Raw genomic sequence first — 26,283 nt, 5'->3', positions numbered from 1 at the left:
TCCCATCCATCCTCCCCAGAGTTCATGGCAGACTGTCATCGAAGCAAGCGTGACAGCTGACAGCACATACTTCACGTGCTAATCTCTCCTTAGCCTTTCCTCTCTGTAGGACCTCCAGGTAACCAGGAGGGATCCTACTTGCCTTCTAAGCCTTGACGAGTTCAGCCAGATGTTTCTGCATGCTAACATCTGCCTTACTCCCTTCACATTAACCAGACCTTCCCCTCTCTTAAAAATTTATTCTTATTTATCCCTTTCAGCCTTGACTTTTCTCATGCCTTTCTTGGTTCTGTACTTAGCTTGCATCTGCTCAGCATAATGGAGATTTAAAATACTGTTTCTTCTATCCATAGGTGGCTGCCCAATGGAGACACACTTGCTCTCTGAGTCTTCTGCCAACACCTAGTTTAAATGGTAAGACTTGTTCTATTTGAGTGGAGCAGGAAACCTAAACCTTGACATCGCATTCAGGTCTGTCCATTATTTTCCATGCTGGAATTGCCAAAAATCAATGGCACATCTTTAATGGAAAAGGGTGTTTTAAAAAACAAGCTTGCAAAAGTTTCCTGCAAAAAAAGGAACATGAGCAATATCCTGGGAACAACATAATCCCATCAACTCTATATGGTTGTCCTGCCATCTCTCGCTCTTAACTGCTCGAAAGAAATTCTGACCACCAGCCACCAAAATATTGTTGTATTTGTTAGGAAGTTATTTCAGCAAACCTGAAACATACAAATTGGACAAAACCCATAAACTCTGAAAGCCAAAGAAAATTAATCATGCTGATTTAAATTCATGGGATCTAAATAATAACCACACTATAAAAAATACGTTGAGACTCTAGAAAGAGTGCAGAGAAGAGCAACCAAGAGGATTAGGGGACTGGAGGCCAAAACATATGAAGGACAGTTGCACGAACTGGGCATGGTTAGTCTAGTGTAGAGAAGGACCAGGGGACACATGATAGCAGTGTTCCAATATCTCAGGGGCTGCCACAAAAAGGAAGGGGCCAAGCTATTTTCCAAAGCACCTGAAGGCCAGACAAGGAATAATGGATGGAAACTTGAGTCTTGAGTCTTCGGAGAAAGGCGGCATACAAGTTGAACAAATAAATAAACTGAACAAGGAGAGATTCAACCTGGAAATAAGGAGAAATTTCTCTGACAGTGAGAAGCATCCATCAATGGAACAGAAGTTGCCCTCAGAAGTTGTGGGAGCTTCATCACTGGAAGCTTTCAAGAAGACACTGGACTGCCATTTGTCAGAAATGGTGTAGGGTCTCCTACTTGGGCGAGGAGGTTGGACTAGATGACCTACAAGGTCCCTTCCAACTCTGTTTAATCTAATCTAATCTAATCTAATCTAATCTAATCTAATCTAATCTAATCTAATCTAATCTAATCTAATCTAATTGAACCAGATTGATTCTTTTGACCTCAGTAGGACTTAAGCACAATCATTTTTTTTCCCCCTGGCTTTGGGGCAAAGTGGTTTAGGATCCATACTCAAAGTGGTTTAGGTGCATGTTCTGGAGAGAGAGAAGTTCTCTGTTGATGGCCTCCAGCACAACCCCGGAAGCTTGGAAATATAAACCCTTTTGGTCCTGGGTGACCGACCCAGATGGCATCCTGCAACATTATCCTAGGACGTGTATATTTTCTTTCATTCACAAAATGGTTTAATTTCTGGACCCATCTGAAGATGCGCTTCAATATTGCTTGGCCTGCGTGGAAGTCTACTTCTCAACTCTTATCTCTCTGACTCTGCGTGAAGCGGAGAACCCAGGCTGGTCCCTTCCTCATCAAGGGTCAAGGGAAGAGCTGCTTTTAGAGAATGCCAACCCCTTTTCTCTAGTTTATTTCCCAAGAGGGATCTTGGCAAGAGAGAGATGAGAAAAGGAGGAAACAGCCATCGATTTGTCTCTCTTGTGCATGTATACATGTTCTAAGAGCTGAATCCTTCTGGCTTGGACCTCAGAGACTTGAGTTTCTCTCTGGACTTGCTTCTTCCTCCTTACTGGGGCAAGGCAAGCTTCTCCTGTCCATTCCCTTCCTCCAGAGCCTGGTGGCTAAACACGCCTTGTCAGTTTAGTCGCCTGCTCTGTAACAAGCCTTCAGGTGACAAGAGATGTTGCTGTGCGGCAGAGAGGGGCAGTCTGCTGTCTGCCTGGCAACTCTCCACCAACGCCCCCCCTTCACCTCTTTTTTCCTCCCCCTCCCTCCCTCCCTCCTTCCCTGCCTGCCTGTCTGCCTCCCCTTCCTCTTCCCTCTTCCAGGTCTGTCAGAACTGGCACTGAAGGTAGGAGCCGAAGATAACAAGATTGGGAGTCCCCAGCCTGAGCTGTCACTCAGCCGTGCCTCCGCGAAGTCACGCCCTGCTTCCACAAAGGATGCTGAGCCTGGGAGCGGGCTGCTGCTGCCGCTGCCGCCTTGCACAGAACCTGCATCCGCAGCATCCCTTATGGACCTGCCGACTGCGGGGGAGAAATTGGAGCATTACACCCGAGACAGGCCCAGGCCGAACCGAAGGAACAGGCAACCTCCCAGCAAGTCGAATGTAAGAGCTTTCCTATCCGGGGGGGCTGGGGGGGGTTGCTGGGGGGGGGTGTTGGGTGTTGTGTCGGGGGGGGAAGAGGGCTGTATTTTTATTTACGTGTGGGGTGGTGCATGCTCTCCAGCGGGTGAGGTGAGCAGATCATCAGCCAGGTGCTTATTGCAGCAGGCACAGTGGCAACCCTGGAAAAGGAGAAGGAACCGGGGCAGCAGATCTTCGATTATGCGCCTGTTCAGCTGGGCCACTGGTCATCTCTGCGCAGAGGACAAGCGAGTTAATATCGGAGGGAGGCAGGGTAGCTGGCATCTTGGCTGCTTGTGTTTATTTACTAGGGATGGGGAATCGTGGCGGATTCCTAATCTGCAACAACTGCAGGCATTGGGAAGGAGGAGGGGGGGGCGAGTATCCCAGCCCATTGACATGCATGTACTGACTTCCTTGTCGTGTGTTTATGAAAATCCTGCTCCCATTTATGGAAGAACAAGCCTCTCATTTGCTTGTGTTCTTCCTGGAAAGCTGCTTCCTGCGTTATCGTACATGATCTATCTTAACTGCGCTCTGCCTGATGATTGTTCTTCTTTATTTATTTATTTTAAATAATAATAATAATAATAATAATAATAATAATAATAATAATAATAAACGGTGTGCTGCTATTTATATCCGCTTTATCTGTGAACTGGGGAAGGTCAGGTCTTTCCTGTTCAAAACCTTTGGGGCCAGTGGACTGGATTTGGTTTCTCAGGTGAAGGGAGATGAGATCAGCATCTGATCTGGGTGTCCTTTTGTCAGAAAAGGGACCCGTTGATGGAAAATAAAGCCCTTGCTTGTGGTGGGGAAATAAGTTCTTGGTGCAGGCAAACCGTAGAACTGAGAGGTAGGGTGGAAAATCCAGTGTTTACATAGGATGTGATGGAGTGTATACAGGAGAGAAATAAAACATGTAATATGGATTCTGATAATAAAATCCCTCCAGAGTAAATAAGGTGGGACTTGATATGGCATCATCATTATTATTGTTGTTGTTGTTGCTAATTAGACACTGTGGCCTTGAAGGGAAGGCTCTAAACCCTTTCTGACCATGTCGTTTAATAAAATCTCAATCCAGTTGCAAAGTGACCAGCGCTAGGGAGAAGAAGGGGGAGACAGAAGGAAAGAGCTTATTAATTATCCAATTAGGGCATAATTATTGATTACCACTAGGAATCTGCAGAATATGAGTTGAACTTTGGAGCTCAGGCACTGAGGATCATCCTGGATTCGAAGGGGCATCCATTAAAAAAAATAAAAAATGACTGTGGGAAATGAAGGTGGAAGACACCAAAATGCATGGTTTATTTTTCCTTTTTCCTCTACAATGGATACCTCTCCCCTGGCATCAATATCTCAAGGCCTCTTGTAAGATCCATCCCGGAAGGTGAACAGAAAGGGGTGTATTACAAATCCTAGGCTCATTTTTCTTCCAGTGCTCCAGTTTTTCAGCACTTTTCAGAGTAACACTTTTTTTAAAAAAACTCCATTAAGATGCAAATGCGTTGAAATATTCAACAACCTACCACACTCCTGAAATACAAGAAAATTAGCATCCAGAGCTCCGTAAAGCTCTTTTAAATACCCCAAAGGATACCTTCAAAATATAAGCAATAATGCTGAGGATGAGTGTTGTTATTTTTGCGCTAGGATTTTTTTTGTTAACCTTCTTTATGCCTCTGATTTGCATTTTTCAGGTTAGCTTTTATCTCAGTGGGCCTATGACTGGGTGGGCATATAAATCCAGTTAATTACTTAATTAATAACATGATATTTGCAATCCCACCCACACTTATGAGGGTGGGAGTAAGCAACCCTTACCAAATCATCTTACCAAGGATTTATAGCAGAATTTCTGAACTATTTCTAATATAGTAGGAAGCAAAATAGAAACAGTATGTTAAAGCATGTTGTTATGACTTAGCGTGTTGTTTTACTTTAAAATTTCACTGCCTCCCCAACATACATTACTCCAAATTTAACAACAATGCCCACTAAATGACAGACAACTTCAACAGCATCTTTTTAGTTGGTATCCCTAATATTACCAGATCTCTGATTTAAAGAAAAAAAGAATCCCTTCTGCAATTTTTTTTTTTAAAAAGACTCGTCTGAACCTGTATTAAGTTATCTGCTTGATATTAGTTGACCTTAATTATGTCTAAGCAATCATGCAACTACCTTGGATCTGCTGTGTAGATGTCATATCTAGTCATGTCTCAAGAGTTTCATCCCAACTGTTGACAAACTCCAGTATAAGCAACTTCTGATTTTTTTGGAGAATGGACTTGGGTGGGATGTAGTCCTTGTGTTTGGACTGCATATGTGTGCAAAATGCACTTACCGTATTATTTTCCACCTGGTTTCAATTAAGCAAAGTGATGATCAGCTTTCAGACTTCAGGATCTACTCAGCTGTTCACCAGAACTCCAAGATTCCCCAATTAAAATCCCACGTCCGCTAACTGGAACTCAAGATGCAGGTTTAATGTTATCTCCTGTGTGTGTTTGGCATTGGACAGACGTACAGTATATGTATACAAATAAGTGAAGACACGCTTATACTTGGCAAATTATTCTGCGCCATTCAACAGACTCTGAAAGCTGGTGGCCAGCAAAAGTTGCTTTCAGTTCAAGTTCACTGCTCATCCAATACAGGAATATATGAATTTTATTTTATTTTTATTTTATTTCAAATTTATATACCGCACCTTCTCCCGAGGGACTCAGGGCGGTGTACAGCCAGATAAAAAACATACAATACAAACATTAAAAACAATTAAAAAGATATATATTAATTTGACCCCAATTTAAAATAACAAACCAATTAAAAATATTTAAAAAATATATTAAGCCAGCCCAGTTTGCTGAAAAAAGTAAGTTTTAAGGGCACGGTGGAAGGCACTGAGGTCTTGGATTCTCCTTATCTCTGGGGGCAGCTGATTCCAGAGGAATGTTGGGGTAATCTCCACCCTTGTTAATAGAGCATTTGTAGCATTGCCACAGGTTCAGATCAATGTTTAATATTATAATCTGAACCTATTTGGTGTATCGTTGCTTACAACTTATCCTTTTAACGTACTGTATGGAGTTTGCAAGCAGCTTCTTAGCAACACAGTTGTTTAAGGGTGGGCTGCATTCTTGTAGAGTAAGCGTTTTATAGGAAGGAGCGATAATTCATTGTTGAGTGCGTCCTTCTCGTTTAGCAAGTTCTAATTCCATTCTTGTTATTTTTAGATGGACGTGAATATCAGCCTGGTTGGATCTAACTTAATGGAAGGCAGCTTGTTGATAGTCTCTCTTAGGGTGACTAAATTCTATTGTGGATGGTTTCTTTGTCAAATTATATTATGCATGATAAATTGATAGTCATCCATTAGCCATAGTAGCCAAAGCAGGTATAGAGAAGTTCCAGGTTTCAGTTGTAAGAACTGGTCAATGATATTCCCAAGGGCAACACTGGTTATCCATCTTTCGTTGGCCCAGATAATTCCTCTTTGGTCATATACTCATGAATATCTACTAAGAGGAGACGCAAGGATAGTGTCTAAGATTATCAAGGGAGGCAAGAAAGAGAGGTCTACAATAAATCGGATCCTGTAGTTCCCTATAATGTTCCCTGAATCAACATTAAATGAGTCTGATCCATCCATAGAACGTTGTTTGTGCAAATTATCTATGCTAAAAGTGGGAATCACTCGGAGGCTGTTGCACTTTGCAAACCTGATTTATTGTAGTTTGGTGAGCACCCCTGATCTCATAACTTGGCTTCTACATCAGAAAACCAGTGGAACAAAGGAAAGGAACAACTGAGTCATGTCTAATAATTAATAGGAGTTGAGGCAGAGGGGAAAAAATTGTGTACCTCATCCCATTTTATTAAGGGAACCAAGTTCCATGCCAATGCACAAGCAACCACCAATCATGATCGTTTCTTCTGAGAAGTAACATTTCAAGATGCATGCTGGTTTAAGGCTTGGAGATCAAACTTATTATTCATTTGTCTTTTTGTATCCATTGGAATGGACTAAAGTGGAGGAAGAATTTAATTATTTAACGGGAGTCACCCGTATTGTAATGAAACAATTGAAGAAATTATCTCAATCAGTCATTCATGGTGACCCATTAGAAATGAAATATAAACTTTCCAGCAAAATAAGTATCTTGTAGGTCACTAAACACGATAGGTAGGTGGACATATCTGAATGCTGAAGTGTCCACATTTCTGTCCAAATATGTTCACTTTCCTTTATCACTACATGTAGTTGGTGAACCTAAGGGCCTTTTCATGTGGTTTCATTTGTGTGTGTGTGTGGATAGATAGATAAATAAATAGAAAGATAGATAGATAGATAGATAGATAGATAGATAGATAGATAGGGAGGAGAGAGAGAGAGAGAGAGAGAGAGAGAGAGAGAGAGAGAGAGAGAGAGGCAGGCAGGCAGGCAGGCAGGCAGATAGCGATGATAGATAGATAGATAGATAGATAGATAGATAGATAGATAGATAGATAGATAGGCAGAGAGAGAGAGAGAGAGAGGCAGGCAGGCAGGCAGATAGCGATGATAGATAGATAGATAGATAGATAGATAGATAGATAGATAGATAGATAGATAATGCATGGATGCATGGATGGACGGACAGACGGACAGGAGAGAGAGAAATGATTGATTGAGAGATAGATATTTAAAAACAAGTGTACCTAAATATACAGGCACCAAGGAGCCTTGGTGGCGCAGCAGACTAAAGTGCTGTTAAGTAACACCAGCTGCCTGCAATTACTGCAAGTTCAAATCTCACCAAGCTCAAGGTTGACTCAGCCTTCCATCCTTCCGAGGTAGGTAAAATGAGGACCCGGATTGTGGGGGCAATAAGCTGACTTTGTATAAAAAATAACACCGCTTGGAGGGGGGGGGCGAAAGCCCTACTAAGCAGGTATATACAAAAGTATGAAGGCTATTGCTTAACACATTGTAAGCTGCCCTGAGTCTCTGGAGAAGGGTGGCATATAAATCGAACCAGTAAGTAAGTAAGTAAGTAAGTAAGTAAGTAAGTAAGTAAGTAAGTAAGTAAGTAAATAAATTCTAAGCTGCTACCTCAAAATGCTTGTATCAGACATTCATATCTGAGAGTTGGACTCTTGAACAAATTATCCAGATTTGTCCCTGTGTCCTGGATAAATTAGCCTTAGATCTGAGGGGTCCTTGGTGCTCTCTGAGCTTGCTTGTTTCCTTGCAGACCCTAACTAGGTAACATTATCAGTGCTAGTCTGATGATATTACCTAGTTAGGGTAATGAAACACCTGTAAGAAAACAAGCAAGCTCGGAGACCACCAAGGACGACCCCTCATTTCAACCCTGAGCTACAAATATTTCCTTTATTGGTAGCCTTGCATCTAAATAGTGCCAGCTAACTTACTATAAGCAACTTATAATCATGGGAATCTGACTTATACTGAAGCAGACTTAAATTCATGTAGCCTGCCATTCTCTACCACTGGGCTGTTGGGAGGCTCAATCAAGTATCTTTTCCTTTGATCTGGTTTTTCTCATTGGAACCGAATCGCGGATCTCTGCATATAAACCATCACGGTATGAAATCAGCGCAGCCAATGTCAACTCAAGGTTATATGGTGCTTCTAGTCCACCTTGGCTGATGGCATCACGTATGACCCAAGCAAAGGGTTGCGTCTTTAGAATGATTCAGAAGGAGAGCTGATGTTGAGAAGCCCTTAAGTTCCTCCTGAGACGAGTAAGTTCAGAAGAAGGAGCGCCAGTCTTCCCTACTCTTCTAATTCACAAGAGCTCCAATTTCACGGAGGTGTCAAACTTGTTAAAACTCTCCACTGTCGCCATACATCTACGGGTGCCTCAAACATATGCAGAATTAAAATTTGATTTCCCTAAAATTTCCAGTTAAAAAAAAAAGCTCTCGGGGAATATGACAGCCTCCTTCAGGGTTTTTTTTTTGGGTGGTTTTCTTTTTTTTCAGTCGGTTGACAAATCTGTGTAGATACTCCTTTAATTCACAAGGGTGAACGACAGTCTGTGGTGTAATTTCAGGGAGGCTCAAATTGGCATTAAACTTGGGAAAATAGCCAACGCCTCCTGTGTGTGCTGATTTTTTTTTTTTTAATTAGAGGCAATCTGGGTTGCCAGAGAAGTTATAAAGCTCAGAACATCCTCTACAGATATCCATGGAAGGGAACAATGATAGAACATGATCTGAAGTGTGTGTGTGTGAGAGAGAGCGAGAGAGCGAGAGATGAAATGAGAGAGTTCAAGTACTGGTGTTAACATAGAACTAGAAGCAGTGGTGAAATCCAGCAGGTTCTAAATCATCATCTCCTACTCCGGAATATGTGTTAAAGAGAGAGCCTCTGAATTTCTTACTTACTAAAGTACATCACAGTACATTAACCGAAGAATTTAGAAGTAGATATATTTACATGCAGAAGAAGTTGCTGTTTTGGCATGCTAATCGTAGCCACCTCTGCTCTACTACTTAATGGGTTAAATACAACAAGGATTAACTCAGATTTTCTTGGGGAAAACCTTTGTAATTCTCAGATTTCAGTGAATACCAGGTGTTAATTTAAAGGGCTTAATTCTACGACTTAGTGCATGATCTGCGGCTTTGTAATAAATTATATTGCCTCCTTTGCTTATCTGTAAGACAAGACAGTGTTGTCCTGCTTCAACTTACAGAGAACAGAATTGCCAAAATCACTGAAGTCTGCCTTTGCATGTATGGTTAGTCCTCAAGCAATGACTACTCATTTAGCAACCATTTGAAGTTATGATGACATGAAAAAAAGCGATTTAAGACTGGTTCTCTCACTTATGACCCACTTGTGCAGCATCCCCATGGTCATGTGATTAAAATTCGGGTATCTGGCAATCAGCATGGTAGTTGCAGTGCTCTCAGATCACGTGATTGCCCTCTGGCCTTCCAGTCTTTGCTTAGGACAGGGGTCTGCAACCTTAAACACTCAAAGAGCCATTTCCCACAGAAAAGAAAACACCGGGAGCTACAAAAGCTGGGTGGGCGTGGCCAACTTGACATCACTCACTTCCACCAGTCACATGAATCCCCTAGCCACACCTACCCAGCCAGTCATTAGGGCAGAGAACCAGTTGTTAAAAAACACTGGGAACCACAAAACCGTTTTGACATATCTCTCTCTCTCTCTCCCCCCTCCCCCTTCTCCCTCTCTCTTCCCCTCTCTCTCTGTATCTCTCTATGTCTCTCTCTCTCTCTCTCTGTATCTCTCTATGTCTCTCTCTCCCTCTCTCTCTGTATCTCTCTATGTCTCTCTTCCCCTCTCTCTCTGTATCTCTCTATGTCTCTCTCTCCCTCTCTCTCTGTATCTCTCTATGTCTCTCTCTCCCTCTCTCTCTGTATCTCTCTATGTCTCTCTCTCCCTCTCTCTCTGTATCTCTCTATGTCTCTCTCTCCCTCTCTCTCTCTATCTCTCTATGTCTCTCTCTCCCTCTCTCTCTGTATCTCTCTATGTCTCTCTTCCCCTCTCTCTCTGTATCTCTCTATGTCTCTCTCTCCCTCTCTCTCTGTATCTCTCTATGTCTCTCTCTCCCTCTCTCTCTGTATCTCTCTATGTCTCTCTCTCCCTCTCTCTCTGTATCTCTCTATGTCTCTCTCTCCCTCTCTCTCTCTATCTCTCTATGTCTCTCTCTCCCTCTCTCTCTCTATCTCTCTGTCTTTGCCCTGGCCACTTCTCCATCCCCCGCTGTCACCCTTACTTTCTCAGGCCAGGCGAGGAGTGACTGGGAGGGTGAGAGGCTGGGCCAGTCAGTGGTGGGATCACCTGACAGGGAGCCGCAGCAGAGGGCCCAAAGAGCTACATGTGGCTCCAGAGCCGCAGGTTGCTGACACCCAGTTTAGGACAAGCAAAGTCAATGGGGGGAAGTCAAATTCACTGAATGACACCATGTTTTGCTTAACAACATGGGGGAGGGATAGGTCATACAACTGAGCGCAATTCAATTACCTCCTTACTTAGCAATAAATGGTAAGTTGTGGTTGTAACTCAAGGAGTGCCTGTATGGGACAAAATGAGGCCAATTTTTATGGAGTGACCATATTATGAACACCTTCTCAATATCTGGACTAGGCGATGTTGATACGGAGACCTGTCTCTTTCAATCACGTAGTGCTGTGTCCTTTGTGGTTGTAGATGGTGACCCAAATGATGCTGAATTATTACTGAAATCAATGCAGCAAATTGTCAGAATTAATTTATGTCTTATTGATTTTAATAGGGTTTTAGCGTGGCTTGGATTTGTGCCACATAATATAGTCACGCTAAAACCCCACTGAATCGGGGACCTTTAGGTTTAGTTCCTGGGGCTGTGTGCTGTTTATAAAAACAAGTCTACAAAGTCCACTTGACTAATTTTTTTTTATTTATTTTAAATTTAGCAGCTTGTTTCAATATTTAACAATTTACCTGCATCAGTCACACAATACGATTGATGCAAGTAAAATGTTATTTAGTTTAGGGAACCAAACAAATAGCATTCACATTTCATTCAACACTTACTGTATTTTTCGGAGTATAAGACGCACCTTTTTCCCCAAAAAAAGAGGGTGAAAATCTGGGTGCGTCTTATACTCCGAATGTTGCCCCACCCAGCTTCTCAAACGGAGGTTTCAGAGGCTGAAAAAAGCATCAGAAATGAAGGTTTAGAAAAAAAAGCCTCCAAATAGAGCTTCAGAGGGTTTTGTTTTTTTTTCTGAAGCTCTGTTTCAGAGGCTTTCAGAGGCAGGAAAAAAAGTTTTTTTCTGAAACAGAGTTTCAGAAGTTTCAGAAGCAGAAAGAAAAGCAAAAAAAAAAAAAAAAAAAGCAAGGCACAGAGCTCACAACCAAGGAACCTGTTGCCAAAATTCACCTCTGGGAACAGCTGATTGGGGGTATTCCGGGAGGCCAATCCACCTGCCAATCAGCTTTTTTCTTATTTTCCTCCCCAAAAACTAAGGTGCGTCTTATACTCCGAAAAATACGGTACCTGCTCTTCTTGGTCCTTGGTCAAATGCTCACGTAAGGTTTAAACTTTAGCATTATTTTCTTCTGTTATCCCTCCTACATCCTTTGGGCATTCCCGAGGCGCGCAGATTGGTGTGATGCAAAGTGCTATTCCATGTATCTTCTATCTTGTTTCCCTAAAATATCCCAAGAGCCCTAAATGGAGGAAAGGTAACGGTGATTCTTCTTCTAGGTCCAGCCGCCTGTGCGTGAGAATACAGAAGACAGAAGCATTGCCAGATTGGATGAAGGCTTAGACGAATTCTTCACCAAGACGGTGATCCACGAATGTTTACTGTAAGTAAAGACTCCGTTGAGGCAATTCCAACAAGTGATAAAAGGGGGGGTTAAGGCAAAGGCGGTGACTTTCCACAGAATGGGGGACGGGAAGAAGGGGTAACTTTGAGGAACCGGAGGAAGAGCTTCAACCAAAACAATATTTAGATCAGAGGTGTCCAACCTTGGCAACTTTAAGACATGTGGACCAGAGGTGGGTTTCAGCAGGTTCTGACCAGTTCTGGAGAACCGGTAGCAGAAATTTTGTGTAGTTCGGAGAACCAGTATTAAAAATTCTGACTGGCCCAGCCCTCATCGATTCTCTGCCTCCCGAGTCCCAGCTGATCAGGAGGAAATGGGGATTTTGCAGTAACCTTCCCCTGGATTGGGGAGGGAATGGAGATTTTACAGTATCCTTCCCCTGGAGTGGGGTGGGAATGGAGATTTTACAGTATCATTCCCGTGCCACACCCACCAAGCCATGCCATGCCCACCAAGTCACACCCACAGAACTGGTAGTAAAAAAATTTGAAACCCACCACTGATGTGGACTTCAACTTCCAGAATTCCCCAGCCAGCCATGATTAGGTAAAAACAAGGCTCGTTGGCATATAATGCTGATGATAAATGTTGTTATTGTTGAAGTCCTTTGATGTAGGAGAAAGGATGGCAGAAACTAGAGGCGGAGTGAAAAGGGAGATCAGCCTTATTGTTGTTAGTTGCAAAGTCGTATCTGACCCATCGCGACCCCATGGACAACGTTCCTCCGAGCCTTCCTGTTCTCTACCATCCTCTGGAGTCCATTGAAGCTCACGCCGACTGCTTCGGTGACTCCATCCAGGCACTTCGTTCTCCGTCGTCCCCTTCTTCTTTTGCCCTCAAACTTTCCTAGCATTAGGCTCTTCTCCAGGGAGTCCTTCCTTCTCATTAGGTGGCCAAAGTATTTTAGTTTCATCTTCAGAATCTGGCCTTCTAAAGAGCAGTCAGGGTTGATCTCCTCTAGGACTGACCAGTTTGATCAGCCTAGAATCCCTATGTAGTCATAAATGAGTTTAAGTCCAACTCAAAAACATGTTTCCCCAATAGTGACAGTATCAAGCCATATAATGGAACAAGGAGAGCAGTTTGCCTGGCTTCTACTGTATAAGTAGTAAAAGTCTATGTTTTGGGGCTATGTATGCAAAGCTAGTCTCCTTACTACCTAACCCCCCACCCAGACCTTTGTGAATGGAGAAGTAGGGTTGAATTAGAAGATCTTCAAGATCCTTCCAACCCTAAGATTCTATGTTCTAATCCCTGTCAGAAACAGGTTGATCATATTCAACCTTAAACTGTCTACCATGGACCTCACCCTATTCCTAAAAGGTCCGTAAAGGGGGCGTGCATAAGCGCACCAGCGTGCCTACCATCCCTGTCCTACTGTCCCCATTTATTTGTACTCATTCCTTGTTCATGTCCATGTTTATACTCTTATCTGTTATCTAGTACATGATCAACTAACTAACTAACTAACTAACTAACTAACTAACTAACTAACTAACTAAATAAATAAATAAATAAATAAATAAATAAATAAATAAATAAATAAATAAATAAGTACCAATCTTGTTCTTTTTCCAAATAGTACCTGCAAAACCTTATGGACATATTTTTGGCAAGGGTGACCTACCTGTAACCTCTTGATTCATTCTCCCCACCCCATATAATATTGCAAGTAATTCCATGCTTCCTTTCCTTCCTGCAGTCCTACTTCCTTGGAAACCTCTCCCACGGCCGTCGCATCACCATCTTCTGGTTCTCGGACCTTAAAAAAGAAAATCGGACACTTCTTTGCCTTCAAGAAGCCAAAGTCAAGTCGGGGGGCCAAGTCCGAGAAAGACTCAGAGGGTAGTCCCTCACCAGCAAGGGGCAGGAAGCTGATGCTCAGTGACATTTTAAGGACCCCCAGCAAAGCCAGCGACTCGGCCAAAGCGCTAAGCAAATCTGAGGAAGGAGGGCTGGCTGGGGAGAACAGAGGCTACCTGGAGCAAAGCCAGACCCCAGATAGCGCCCGTAGGGCCAGGCCAAAGTACTCCAGAGAAGGGAAATCTCAGTCCTTGATACTCTTGTCAGGAGAAGAGACAGAGGGACTTGGTGTCAGGCATGAGAAGGTGAGTCTCTTCTTGGATGTCATCGGTAGCTCTGCGGTTATTTGTTCCTTTTTCCTTCCACCATGGAACAGCAACAGTTCTGACCTAGGCTTCCCAGCATGAACCAGACTATTTGTCCCAGACTTTTTATTAAGTTACTGTGAATTCTTCTCATTCACATCCAACAAAGTCTTTCAAGGGAGAATTTACAGTCACAGACCTTATCTGGCTTGGAGAGCTGCCAGGCCGATATCTTCAAAACTGGGCAAGGAGTCTCGGAGAGTCACGAGCCAATTAAGCGAACTAATTGTCTCCTGAAAACTCCCCTCCCCTTTCTCTTCTCTTTTATTCCCTCTGGAAGGGGCCATTCACTGTCCACCTGTGGCTTTACTCCTGAGTCGACCCTTGTTCTTTAGCTGTTCCCTTATCCTGGCAGCTCTGCATATGCACACACTGAGAACAGGCTCTTGCTGTTCTTCTGCCCCACTGATGTCTGACTCCTAAGGCAGCTGACAACTGTCAGACGGCTCTGGCCCCCTCTCTGCCTCCGACGCAGAGCCCTCATCAGAGCCTTCCCCAGACTTCAGGATTGGCCCATGTTCCTCCCCAATCTCCTCACTGTCTGAGTCTGCCAACCAGCTCTGCTGGCCACTGGCAGGCCACAACAGGAACTCAAGGTGAAGAACTCACTGCATTTCAAGGAGGCTTCTTATTCAATAAGGCAGGGAGGACAGGGTTGAACTTTCAGAAGATGCCCTGGAATTATCATCTCTGCTTAGTACAGGAAGAGTCCATTTTCTCTAAACAATGGAAAGTGGGAAATTTTTGGCAGAGGGGACTTGTCAATGATAAGTTGGTAGATTCACCCACCAACCCAACTGGACTTCGCTGGGTCTACGGTTTTGTGTGGTGGTTACTTGGGAGTCACTGGAATGTGTCCTTTTGAGGGTGTTGATCTTCTGGCTGTATGTGAAGGAGATCATGTGGACATGCAACAATATTTAGGCAATTAGCCTGAGATGATCATTTGTCTATTTTATGGAGGAGCTGTAGGGAAATTGTGGGGGAATTGTCTTCCCTGCCTGGTCATGTCTTAGGAAACGGCAGGTATGGTGAGAGCAGCTCCACGTTTACCGAACAATGCTTACTGTAGAGACAGAAGAATGACATTTCTTGGTGTCTCAAAACGGGGAACAAAAGTGGACGGAGTTGAATGTTATCTGGATGGCAGCAATGATGGTTTGTGAAAGAAGCCACCTAGTCTACTTTGGCTTAAAAAGGAGAATATTTGTAGCTCAGGGTTGAAATGAGGGCTCCTTGGTTGTGTCCGGCTTTGCTTGTTTTCTTGCAGATGTTTCTTACTCAAACTAGTGTCACTAACACTAACACTGATGATGTTACCTACTTTAGGTAACGAAACGTCTTCAAGAGAACTGCCCGGTTCAGAAAGAACCAAGGATTCCTGCTTTGGCTTGTGTTTGTAGCAGAATCCCAGAGGGATGATTTCAGAAAAGAACTCCCCTGAAAATGAAAAATTTTTTTTAAAAAAATCAGTGTGGCAGTTATATTAGTGGGTGTGACGTAACTACGGCTTCTGATATGCGAATCGAAGTAATATTTATCATGGGGAGGATGATTAACATTCCATGTTTTGTCCTACAGAAGCGGTCCTTTGAGAAGAGCGATGGTGAGCTGCCTAGTTCCTTTGAACAGCGTGTCCATGTCATGCTGCATCGGATTGGGGTCACCAAGGTGTTGTCTTCTGAAGGCAAAAAGAAACAGGTAAGCCCAGGGGTGGGCTTCAAACATTTTAGCAAGGGGTTCTTTGCCCGGTTGCTGGGTGGACGTGGCCAAGGTGGATGTGGCCTAGTCGGCCTCCTGCACCACCGTGAGGGGTGAGGCGTTTTCGTTGCATACAGCTCTCAAAGGATCACCCCCTGCAATCTACACTACATAAACATGACAAAATAAATAAATACAAAATGATGCATATACCCACATATGTGACACAGAGAAACAACACAGTCTAGTTCGGATGTGTACATGTACACGACGAGAGAAACAAATCTTGCGAGTTTACCAGACGGATGGCCTAGGGAACAAAGCTGCTCCAGAATCTGGTAGTCTTGCTAGAAATACTTCCATAAAGAAACTTGATTTAAGTGCCACACTTATATCTCTTTGGCGTGGTCCAATTAAAATATGGTTTTCGCTTTTCTTCATCTGAGAGCTTCTCTACTTTCAGGCCCAGTTGTGGGGACTTTATTTCCCCTGTTTTGGGATGTAGTTTATTTTACAAGTAAAACGTTTTCTAGAAAATATCCCCCCTGAGTATTACTTTGCATTCTTTTGCAGAGCAAAGATGGGGAAATCAAAAAGGCCGGTTCTGACGGTGAGTAACGATCGATGCTCTTTTCCCCCTTGGTTTACTACCTCGAGTTCAAGCTTTTACTGGAAGCTTAAACAGCCGATACCCATCGAAGGGGCCCTTGATGTTCCTTTATGTGTTGAAACGGCAGCCACAGTGACCCAGGATTCCCCTTGTGAACTTTCTAGCAAGAAAAGCCCACCTTTCAAAACTTTATTTTCAGTTTTTAAGCTGCGATGAACACAAGTCACCTTTCTTTCCCCCCCCCCAGTGCCACTCTAACTTTTGAACGGTCATTAAATAAAACGGTTGTAGATCGAGGGCTATCGGTATTGAATAAACCCGTTAAAGCAACGTGAAGTCCCAGGCCAGATTTTAGTATTAGGCATGTTAAGCAGTGGTGGGTTCCTCCCGGTTCAGTCCGGTTTGGCCAAGCCGGTAGCGGTGACGATATGACATCACCGAACCGGTTCTCCCCCCCTGCCCTCCCGCCCCCCACGTTATTCTTACCTTTTATTTGGTCCCACCCCCAATCTATTGCTGCCTCCTAAGTCCCAGCTGATGACTAGAGGGAAAAAAACTGTTTAAACTCTTGCCGCGGGGCTTCAAAGGGCCGCCCTACAGCTGATCAGTGTTAAAAGCAAACAAATGAGTCGGGTTGTAAGTGCGAGGACTGGTCGTAAGTGCGAGGACCTTCCAGAAATGACTCTGACCAGCTAGCCACGCCCACCTAGTCACATGACCTCCAAGCCACACCCACAAAGTAAGCCACGCCCACAGAACCGGTAGTAAAAAAATTTAGAACTCCCCCAATGTTAAACATGAATCCAGATCTTAAGCGACGCTGGGTTGCAGGTGGGTTGTGGGTAAGACAATATAACCAGCTTGTAGGAACCTAACCAAGGGCTCTTTAAAGGGATCAGCCCCGGATGTCGAACCCAACACTGATGCGGCCCTCAATTATATTGAGTTTGACACCCCTGGTGTAGACAACTAATACTTTGATCGGCTTTCAGATAGATTGCCAAAGATTTTCTTCTCTCCTGCTTGATTCATCCCACTCCCTGAATTATGACTGTTTGATTTTTTTTATTTTTGTTTTTTAGGGGATATCGTCGATTGTTCTGCAGAGTCTCCTCCATGCTCTTTGAAATCACGAACACACTCCATATCCACAGGTGAGCTTGGGAGACGGAGACCATCTCCAGGGGTGGGCTTCTAACTACCTTTACTACCGGTTCGCAACGAGAGCGCTGTTAAGGATATTGGTGCTGTGTTACCAACCAGCAGAGTAAATGCAGAAGGAAACGTTGCTGAGAGCAATGAATAAGAGATATGCAAACTGGTTTATCAAAAGCTTACTTTATAGTAGAAAAACAGTCTCATAGTCTTTAAACAAATTCCAAGTCCTTGCCAGTTAAATCAGTCCAGTAGTTACAGATATCTTCTTACCAAACAGACAGTAGTTGGTTAGAATAACAAACTCACTCTGGTTCACAAACCACGATGGTAGCAGATCCATCAAACGATGATTAGCAGATAGCAACTCCTCTCAATGGTAGCATATCACATCATCTTCATACACAATGGCAGCATATCATAGCAGCAACTGAACACGTTACAATAACTTGCTTAAATACTCTCACAACCAGTGATTACCTAACTACAGCATGACTCAGCATTACCATGAATCAGCAAGAAAACTTTAAAGTCACATAATACATTTACAGATTAAAGTTACAGTACACTTATATTGCCTGGACAACTTGTTAGGCTCAAACCATATCCTAACACATGCGCAGAAGCTTCTGCGCATCCACATATCATCAGTGATGACATCTGGACAGATGGGCGGAGCCTCCCGCCGCTTTTACTACCGGTTCCATAGAACCGGACAGAACCAGGAAGCAACCTACGACTGACCATTGGAGTCCCCTGGTACCTAATTTTTTTCATTCTCTCTTCTTTGCGGAGCCTCTGGCTTCAGCTGCTTGCTAATGAACCCTTCCTTGCAAACCCACAATCCCAAAGTAGATTGTGAGCCATTTAGGCGGACTGGTCAATGTAAATGCCAATTTTAATGAAGCAATTTAATTAAATTTGTTCCCACCGAACTTACTGCACTCCCCGAACGATTAAGCATTTGACATTTGAGTTTAGGCATATGTGCAAAACCCAGAAATCAAGGATAGGCCAGCGGATGGGGGAGAGTGTTATAATTCTTTAAGTGTTATGCTTGGGGCTTGATGGATATTGTGGTTTAATGGGAATATAAATAACCATATGTGCAGCAACCATCCCCAACTTTGCCTGTTTTGGTTGGAGCTTCAGAGATGAATAAAAGCTGAAGTACATCATGACTACAGGAGCAATGGATAGGGAACCATCCTAGTATCTTGGTTCATCTTGGTCACCACAATACAAAAAAGGTGTTGAAACTCTGGAAAGAGTGCAGAGAAGAGCAACAAAGATGATTAGGGGATTGGTGGCTAAAACATATAAAGAACGGTTGCAGGAACTGGGTATTTCTAGTTTAATGAAAAGAAGGACCAGGGGAGACATGATAGCAGTGTTCCAATATCTCAGGGGCTGCCACAAAGAAGAAGGAGTCAAGCTATTCTCCAAAGCACCTGAGGGCAGGACAAGAAGCAATGGGTGGAAACTCATCAAGGAGAGAAGCAATTTAGAACTAAGGAAAAATTTCCTGACAGTTAAAACAATTAATCAGTGGAACAACTTGCCACTAGAAGTTGTGAATGCTCCATCACTGGAGGTTTTGAAGAAGAGATTGGACAGTCTGAAATGCTATAGGGCAGTGTTCAGCACCGAATGCCGAAAAGGGAGCCCGTTTACATGCACTCTCGCATGCGGACCAGAAACCGGTTTCCGGCACGCACATGTGCACCAGCCACCTGATCTTCTGGTTTCTGGCGTGCATGCATGTGTGAAGACCAGCTGGCCATGTACATGTGTGCTTGCCCGAAACCGGAAAAGCAGCCGCCCAGTGTGCATGTGCGTGCCAGGAAGATGATCTTCCGGTTTCCAGCACGTGCATCAGGGGTGGGTTCTACTTACCTTTACTACCGGTTTGCAATGGGATCGTGTGCGCACGCGCTTCACTTGCGCATGAGTCATGTGCAGATCGCCGATGATGACATCCGGGGCGATGGGCGGGGCCTCCCGCCGGTTTTACTACCGGTTCTTGCGAACTGGTACGAACCGGGGACAACCCACCACTGACGTGCATGTGCACTGGCCACCTGGTCTTCCGGTTTCTGGCGCGCATGTATGTGCGAAGACCAGCTGGCCAGTGCGCCGGAACCCAGAAAAGCAACGAGCGAGGGCTTGCGGGCCTAGAGAGATGGCTCTGTGTGCCACTACCGGCATAGGTTATTCTGGTAGGGCAACTCAAGCAGATGTATGTGGTGAAGTGGGAATGTCGATCCGGGTTTTTTATGAGCTTGAGAACCCCTGCTGTTCTATTGCAGATCCTTCCGTACGCACGGGATCTGTGGATCCCATTGGCCGAGCAAGTACGGAGCCAAGCAGTGGATCCCTTGAGGGCCGACTTTCGTGGAAGGTTCTCGGGAAGCAGCTGAACGCCGAATTCAAGGGCAAGTGTTCAGAACTCAGCCCTTCGCCAAGAAGAGGTTTTGCCAATCAGGAGCCAGCTGGGCCCCGGGAGCCAAAAGGGAGAGAGAGCTGGAGCAGCAGTTTGCCCAGGACTGGGAGAAGTACGGCTGCTCCGCTTCCCCTCAGAAGGACCAGCAATGCGGGTGAAGGACGGGCGTCTGTCGAACTGCAGAATTCCTTCGCTCACTTGAACACGATTGCTGGAGGTAGGTGAGGTGGAGGCTGCTGATTTTCAACTTACCACTGCTTGTTTAGCGACCAAACTTATGACAGCTCCCCGTCTCCCAAACGGTACGGGTAGTTGAGTGGTGAAATCTGAATTTTTTTACTATCGGTTCTGTGGGCATGGCTTGGGGGCATGGCAGGGGAAGGATACTGCAAAATCCCCATTCCTACCCCACTCCTGGGGGAAGGATATTGCAAAATCCCCATTCCCACCCCACTTCTGGGGGAAGGATATTGCAAAATCCCCATTCCTACCCCACTCCTGGAGGAAGGATATTGCAAAATCCCCATTCCTACCCAACTCCAGGGGAAGGATACTGCAAAATCCCCATTCCCGCCCCACTCCTGGGGGAAGGATATTGCAAAATCCCCATTCCTACCCAACTCCAGGGGAAGGATATTGCAAAATCTCCATTCCCACCCCACTCTGGGCCCAGCCAGAAGTGGTATTTGCCGGTTCTCCGAACTACTCAAAATTTCCGCTACCGGTTCTCCAGAACCTGTCAGAACCTGCTGGATTTCACCCCTGGGGTAGTCCTTAACTTACCACCACAATAGAGCCCAACATTTCTGTTGCTAAGGGTGAGATGTTTCTTAAGTGAGTTTCCCATTTTGCGACCTTCGTTGCCGCTGTTGTCGAGTAAATCACTGCACGTCGATCAGTTTAGTAACAAGGTTGTTGAGCGAATCTGGCTTTCCCCTTGATTTTGCTTATCAAAAAGGTCGCAAAAATGGGGATCACAGGACCCCGGGACGCTACAACCGTCATAAATATGAGTCGGTTGCCAAGCTTCTGAATTTGGATCACGTGATCATGGGGCGGCTACAAAGGTTGTTAAGTGTGAAAAATGGTCATAAGTCTCTTTTTTTCAGTGCCGTTGTATGTTTGAACAGTCGCTGAATGAACTGGTATAAGTCGAGGATTACTTGTATTTGCAACCTGGCTTTGAACTTCCGGCATCTCCTTCCCCAAACCATAGTCATGGGACTGCATTTTGAATGTTTGGCAACCAGCATGCCTTTATGGCTACTTGCAGCAGTGTGTGTGGGTGTTGACAGGTAGTCCTCAACTTACAACCATTCATTTAGCGACTGTTTGAAGTTGCAAAGGCTCTTACAACCTGTCTTGGCACCTATGACTCTCACAACATCCTCATGGTCATGTGATCATAACTGGAGTGCTTGGCAATTGGCATGTAGGTACGACTGTTGCAGTGTCCCAAAGTGATGGGATCACCTTTTCTGGCTTTGTGACAAAGTCCGTGGGGAAGCTAGTTTCACTTCACAACCACGTTCCTAACTTAACAACGGCAGCCACTCGCTTAGCCACTGTGTCAAGAAAGGTCATAAAACGGGGCAAAACCAGGGGTGAAATGCTCCCGGTTCAGACCGGATCGCCTGATCCGGTAGTGATGGTGGTGGGCAGTTCGGAGAACCGGTAGCAAAAATCCCTGCCCCCTCCCCCCCACACACACACACCATGCCCAGCTGAGCCGCACGATCATCAGAGGCTTTTTTTTTTTTTACTTTTAAAAGCATTTTTTCTACAACCTCTTCCGACGAAAAAATGCTTTTAAAAGTGAAAAAAAAAAGCCTCTGATGATCATGCGGCTCAGCTGGGATCATCAGAGGCTTTTCAAGGCATTTTTTTTCTGCAACCTCTTGGCCGAAGAGGTGGTAAAAAAAATGCTTTGAAAAGTCTCTGACGATCCCAGCTGAGATGCCTGATCGGCAGAGGCTTTTCAAAGCATTAGAAAAAATGCTTTGAAAAGTTTTTTTTTTAAAAAAAGTTGGCCACGCCCACCCAGTCACATTACCCCCACCACCACCAAGCCACGCCCACAGAACCGATAGTAACAAATTTTACATTTCACCCCTGGGCAAAACTCACTTTTAGCCGCTGTCTTGCTGAGCAAGTTGTGATCGTTAAGTCAAGGACGATACGTACATTCGGGTGTGAGCAGGGCTGGGTTCTACTTACCTTTACTACCGGTTCGCAACGGAGCCGTGCGCACTTCTGCACATGCACAGAAGCTTCCTGATGACGTCGGGCTCGGTGGGCGGAGCTTCCCGTCGGTTTTACTACCGGTTCTATAGAACCGGTCCGAACCGGGGGCAACCCACCACTGGGTGCGACTCAAACTTAACTGCCTGGCAGTCGGGAAATTGTTCTCTCGACTGTGGTTGTTAAGTCAGGAACTTCCTCTCTGCCTCAATTTGCTGGATACCGTTAGTTTTTTTTGCAAATGTAGCCACCCGAATTATTTAACTGCAATGGGGTTGATGCTTGCCTGAACATCGTCATGATTTTATTGGCTTCCGCTTTTCAGACAATCAGTTCAAACCCAAACCTCGTCTAAAGCCAGCGGTCAACCGAAGGGCCATGTCCGTTCATGAAGAGCAGCTCAGGGACCAGGCTTGTGCGGCCGAGCTTCACCGTAAGTAAAGACTGACAACCGTCTTCTCTCCACAAGGAAGAAACTCTTATCTATCAAATTCAGTGTTTCTCAACCTTGGTAGCTTGAAGATGGGTGGACTTCAACTCCCAGAATCCCCCAGCCAGAGGGGGAAGAATGCAGATTCCCAAAAATCTGGGATGGAATTCCCTTTCCAAGTCAATGTTTCTATAAATCATTTCAGATTTTGTTAACGTTTAAGAAGAAATGTCTATATTGCCTGAAAGTTGTACTACAACAAATGCTTCCTTGTAATCATGCAAAAAAAAAAAAAAAGGGGGACGCGCTGGCTCAGTGGCTAAGATGCTGAGCTTGTCGATCGAAAGGTCGGCAGTTCAGCGGTTCGAATCCCTGGTGCCGCGTTAACGGGGTGAGCTCCCGTGACTTGTCCCAGCTTCTGCCAACCTAGCAGTTCGAAAGCATGTAAAAAAAATGCAAGTAGAAAAATAGGGACCACCTTTGGTGGGAAGGGAACAGCGTTCCGTGCTGGAAACAAAGGCTTTGCAGCGCAAGTATAAACCTAGAAAAATACAGAAATTATGTCCATTATGAAGAAACGACAGCACAATTCTACTTCAGCAAAGTATTATAGGGTCTGATCTGCAGCTGCTGCTGTAGACTCCAAGCAGGAGCCCATTTCCCAGAAGGTAAAAATGAGGTATCTTGCCACCAAGAGCTCTGCTGAAGCATGGTTTACATCACCGTCTGCCCTACATCCTGAATATTATACACAGTGCAGTACTGCCGGTTGCACTTTTGTTCTGGATTGGGAGGTGTCTTTTCTAGATCTGGTTATAAACATGGTGTGAAGTTTCCGAAAGATGCCCTAATTAATTCATGAGCCATGAGCCGAACTTCAAAAGAAATGCAGTCATTTATTAGGAGCACCATTTCGGCAATATTCGGATGCAGTTAGAACTAATCCCACGTAGATTTACGTTCCCCTATGACCCTGTCTCTCCCCTCCTCTCTGGCCATGTCATAAATCACATTCTCCAATTAACCACTTTGGCTGGCTGTGAAATCCAACACCCTCCTTCTGATTGCGGTCAGGAAGAATGTATGGAATGCACTTCAGTTAGGGAAATCAATCAGCTCTTTCAGTTCTCCCTCCCTCCTGCTCATGGCAACTTGAAAGCTTTGCAAGTTGACACATGGCCTGTATTCCTTACAGATGCAAAAATCCCTCTTTGTTTGCAACGCTCCCCTATTCTGAAATGGAAGACTAAGCCCAAGTTGCTGTTGGAGACTGGACTGTCTGCACCCTTGGATTCTCTAGGTAAGAGAGAGAGAAGTACCCCAACTTTACTCCTCCTAGATGTAAACTCATCTTCTGAATTGTAAACATCTCCCGCGTTCATTCCAAAGTTTAAGGACAGGACAAATTTGATCATTGTTAATAGCAATAGCACTTAGACTTAAATACTGCTTCACAGTGCTTTACAGTCCTAAGCGGTTTACAGAGTCAACCTCTTGCCCCCAAACAATCTGGGTCCTCATTTTACCCACCTCGGAAGGATGGAAGGATGAGTCAACCTTCAGCCTGGTGAGATTTGAACCGCCAAACTGCTGGCAGCCGGCAGTCGGCAGAAGTAGCCTGAAGTACTGCACTCTAACCACTGCACCTCAGTGGCTCATAATCAAAGCTTAGGGTTAGAATCACATAGAATTTACGATGCTCAGCCAACCTCCATTTAGTGCCTATGTTGTTTGAAGAGCATTAAAACATCTTTTACATGAGGGACTAGAGCAGTGATGGCAAACCTTTTTGGCACCGAGTGCCCAAACCGGAATGTGCATGTGCGTGCCAGAGCGCTGGAAACCCGAAGACCAGCTGGCCAGCGGGTTTCCGGTGCTCCGGCACACAGGAAGACTAGCTGGCTGGCACGCATGCGTGCGCCAAAAGAGCAGCTAGCGATGGTGCGCATGCCCACACGCGTGCCATAGGTTTGCCATCACGGGACTAGAAGTGCTCTCAATTCTGATTTCTTGGGGTCCTCTTGCTTCTGGGAATTGGGCTGTTGTCAATCAATCCAGTTGTGTTGACCATTTGCGGCGACTTTCTTCTAGGCCCTCCCCAAGAACAGAATGTGGTTGCCTCCGACTCAAGAGCAGAAACAGAAGAAGAGCTGCCCGAAGCTATAGAACAAACTCTAAAGAACGCACAAAATACAGCGTTAGACCAAAGAACTGCTGTGCCCCTCTCCAAGTCTCCAATACACGAGCATTGAATGATTCTGCATGATGGCCGCTCCATTGAAGGGAGGACAGAGTAAAGGCTTACGGTTTGAAGCAACAGCCGAGCGGGTGAGGGTGCGAGTTCTTTGGTACAAGGATGAACAAGGGATCGGCCCTCCCATCGCTCCTTGGCTGTAAGAACTGGGATTTCCAGTGATGGATAGTGGCATCTAATCTCCTGCACGTCTTTCTGGATCGCCCCGTTTCATCTTTTCATCCTTGTACACGCTCATCCAAGTGCCCAGTATTCTAACGGTTTGTGTGAGAAAAAGCCAAAATCTCAAAGTCTGCAGGAAACTGGTCTTTTCCAGCGGAAGTTGTACAGTTGGTACCAGATGTGACAAATGTTATAGTGCCAGAAACTGAGAACCACCAGCAGGCGGGATGGGGGGGGGGTTATTCTACATACACTAAACTTGCTTGCCTTGTATTGTATGTTTTGGAAGTTTGAGACTAGGCTAGCTTGTGGTTTGTAGGAGAGCTTAAAAGAAGGCACTCAGTTAAACCAGGTATATGTCTCTCGTAACAAACTTACTCCGCTGCTATCCTATACCATATCTGTCCTTAAGGTCTTCTTTCCTTCTGTCCACATCCTTTTCTAGTCTAGGAAAAATACTCTCATGCTAGAACAAAATATTTGCCGGCACCGACGAGAGGCTTGGCGTGAAGAAGGTAGGAGGGACACCGAGTATCGTAGCAGCTTTCAGCCAGGCTAACCCAAACGAGGTCGCTAGTTCCTCCTGTCCACGATTAAGTCTTCGAAATTGCCATTGTTCCCATTTCGTTTATTCTGGTGTTATCAGGCCTCTCCTCTCAGCTCCCTTTTAACATTGCTACAAAATTGAGCAGTGCTTTGCTGTGGCAAGAGAAGATGGGAGGAATGGAGACGATTTTTCATCTATCGTGGGAAGATGTGAGGGCATCACACCAAGCTTGGCGTTTCTGTTCAAACTCGTTGTGAAGACGCTTAGCCCGTAGTCTTGTCTCACGAATCAGGATTTGCAGCCTTCCCCTTAAAGCAAACAGCTTACCCTCCAATCCATCCATTGGCTTTTAAGGAGGCTCTAGGAAATAGTTAGTTTTTACAATATGAATCGCTTAACTTGTTAACGGCTCCTTACATCCGAAGCACTACTAGCACATAGACGAAAGGGTAAGTACATATTTCTCCACACTGATAGCCTGCAACTAAAACACTGCGTTAAATATAGTTATGCAGCTGTTTCGTAGAGTATTCGGTACTTTCACCACTAGCCTTTTTTCAAGACACTGGAAGGAAAAAATATGTGGGTGCTCGGCTAATCTGTGTGATATTCTCCCAGAGGACTG

The 26,283-nt window shown here is 44.7% G+C and overlaps 1 protein-coding gene across 1 annotated transcript; it reads left to right on the top strand.

Moving 5' to 3' along the window:
* The first annotated feature begins 1,556 nt into the window (after window positions 1–1,556).
* CARMIL2 (capping protein regulator and myosin 1 linker 2) lies at window positions 1,557–22,706 on the top strand. The gene is made up of 9 exons (XM_070953209.1): window positions 1,557–1,653; window positions 2,279–2,559; window positions 11,823–11,926; window positions 13,650–14,055; window positions 15,697–15,816; window positions 16,390–16,426; window positions 17,509–17,580; window positions 19,891–20,241; window positions 22,591–22,706. The coding sequence occupies exons 1-9, from the start codon at window positions 1,557–1,559 to the stop codon at window positions 22,704–22,706; spliced, it is 1,584 nt and encodes a 527-aa protein (XP_070809310.1).
* The last annotated feature ends 3,577 nt before the right edge of the window (window positions 22,707–26,283 follow it).

The sequence above is a fragment of the Pituophis catenifer genome, unplaced genomic scaffold (assembly GCF_029215685.1).
Source record: "Pituophis catenifer annectens isolate HBS135680 unplaced genomic scaffold, rPitCat1.0.hap2 SCAF_13, whole genome shotgun sequence".
Lineage (NCBI taxonomy): Eukaryota > Metazoa > Chordata > Lepidosauria > Squamata > Colubridae > Pituophis > Pituophis catenifer.
This window is presented reverse-complemented; position numbering and strand designations above follow the sequence as displayed.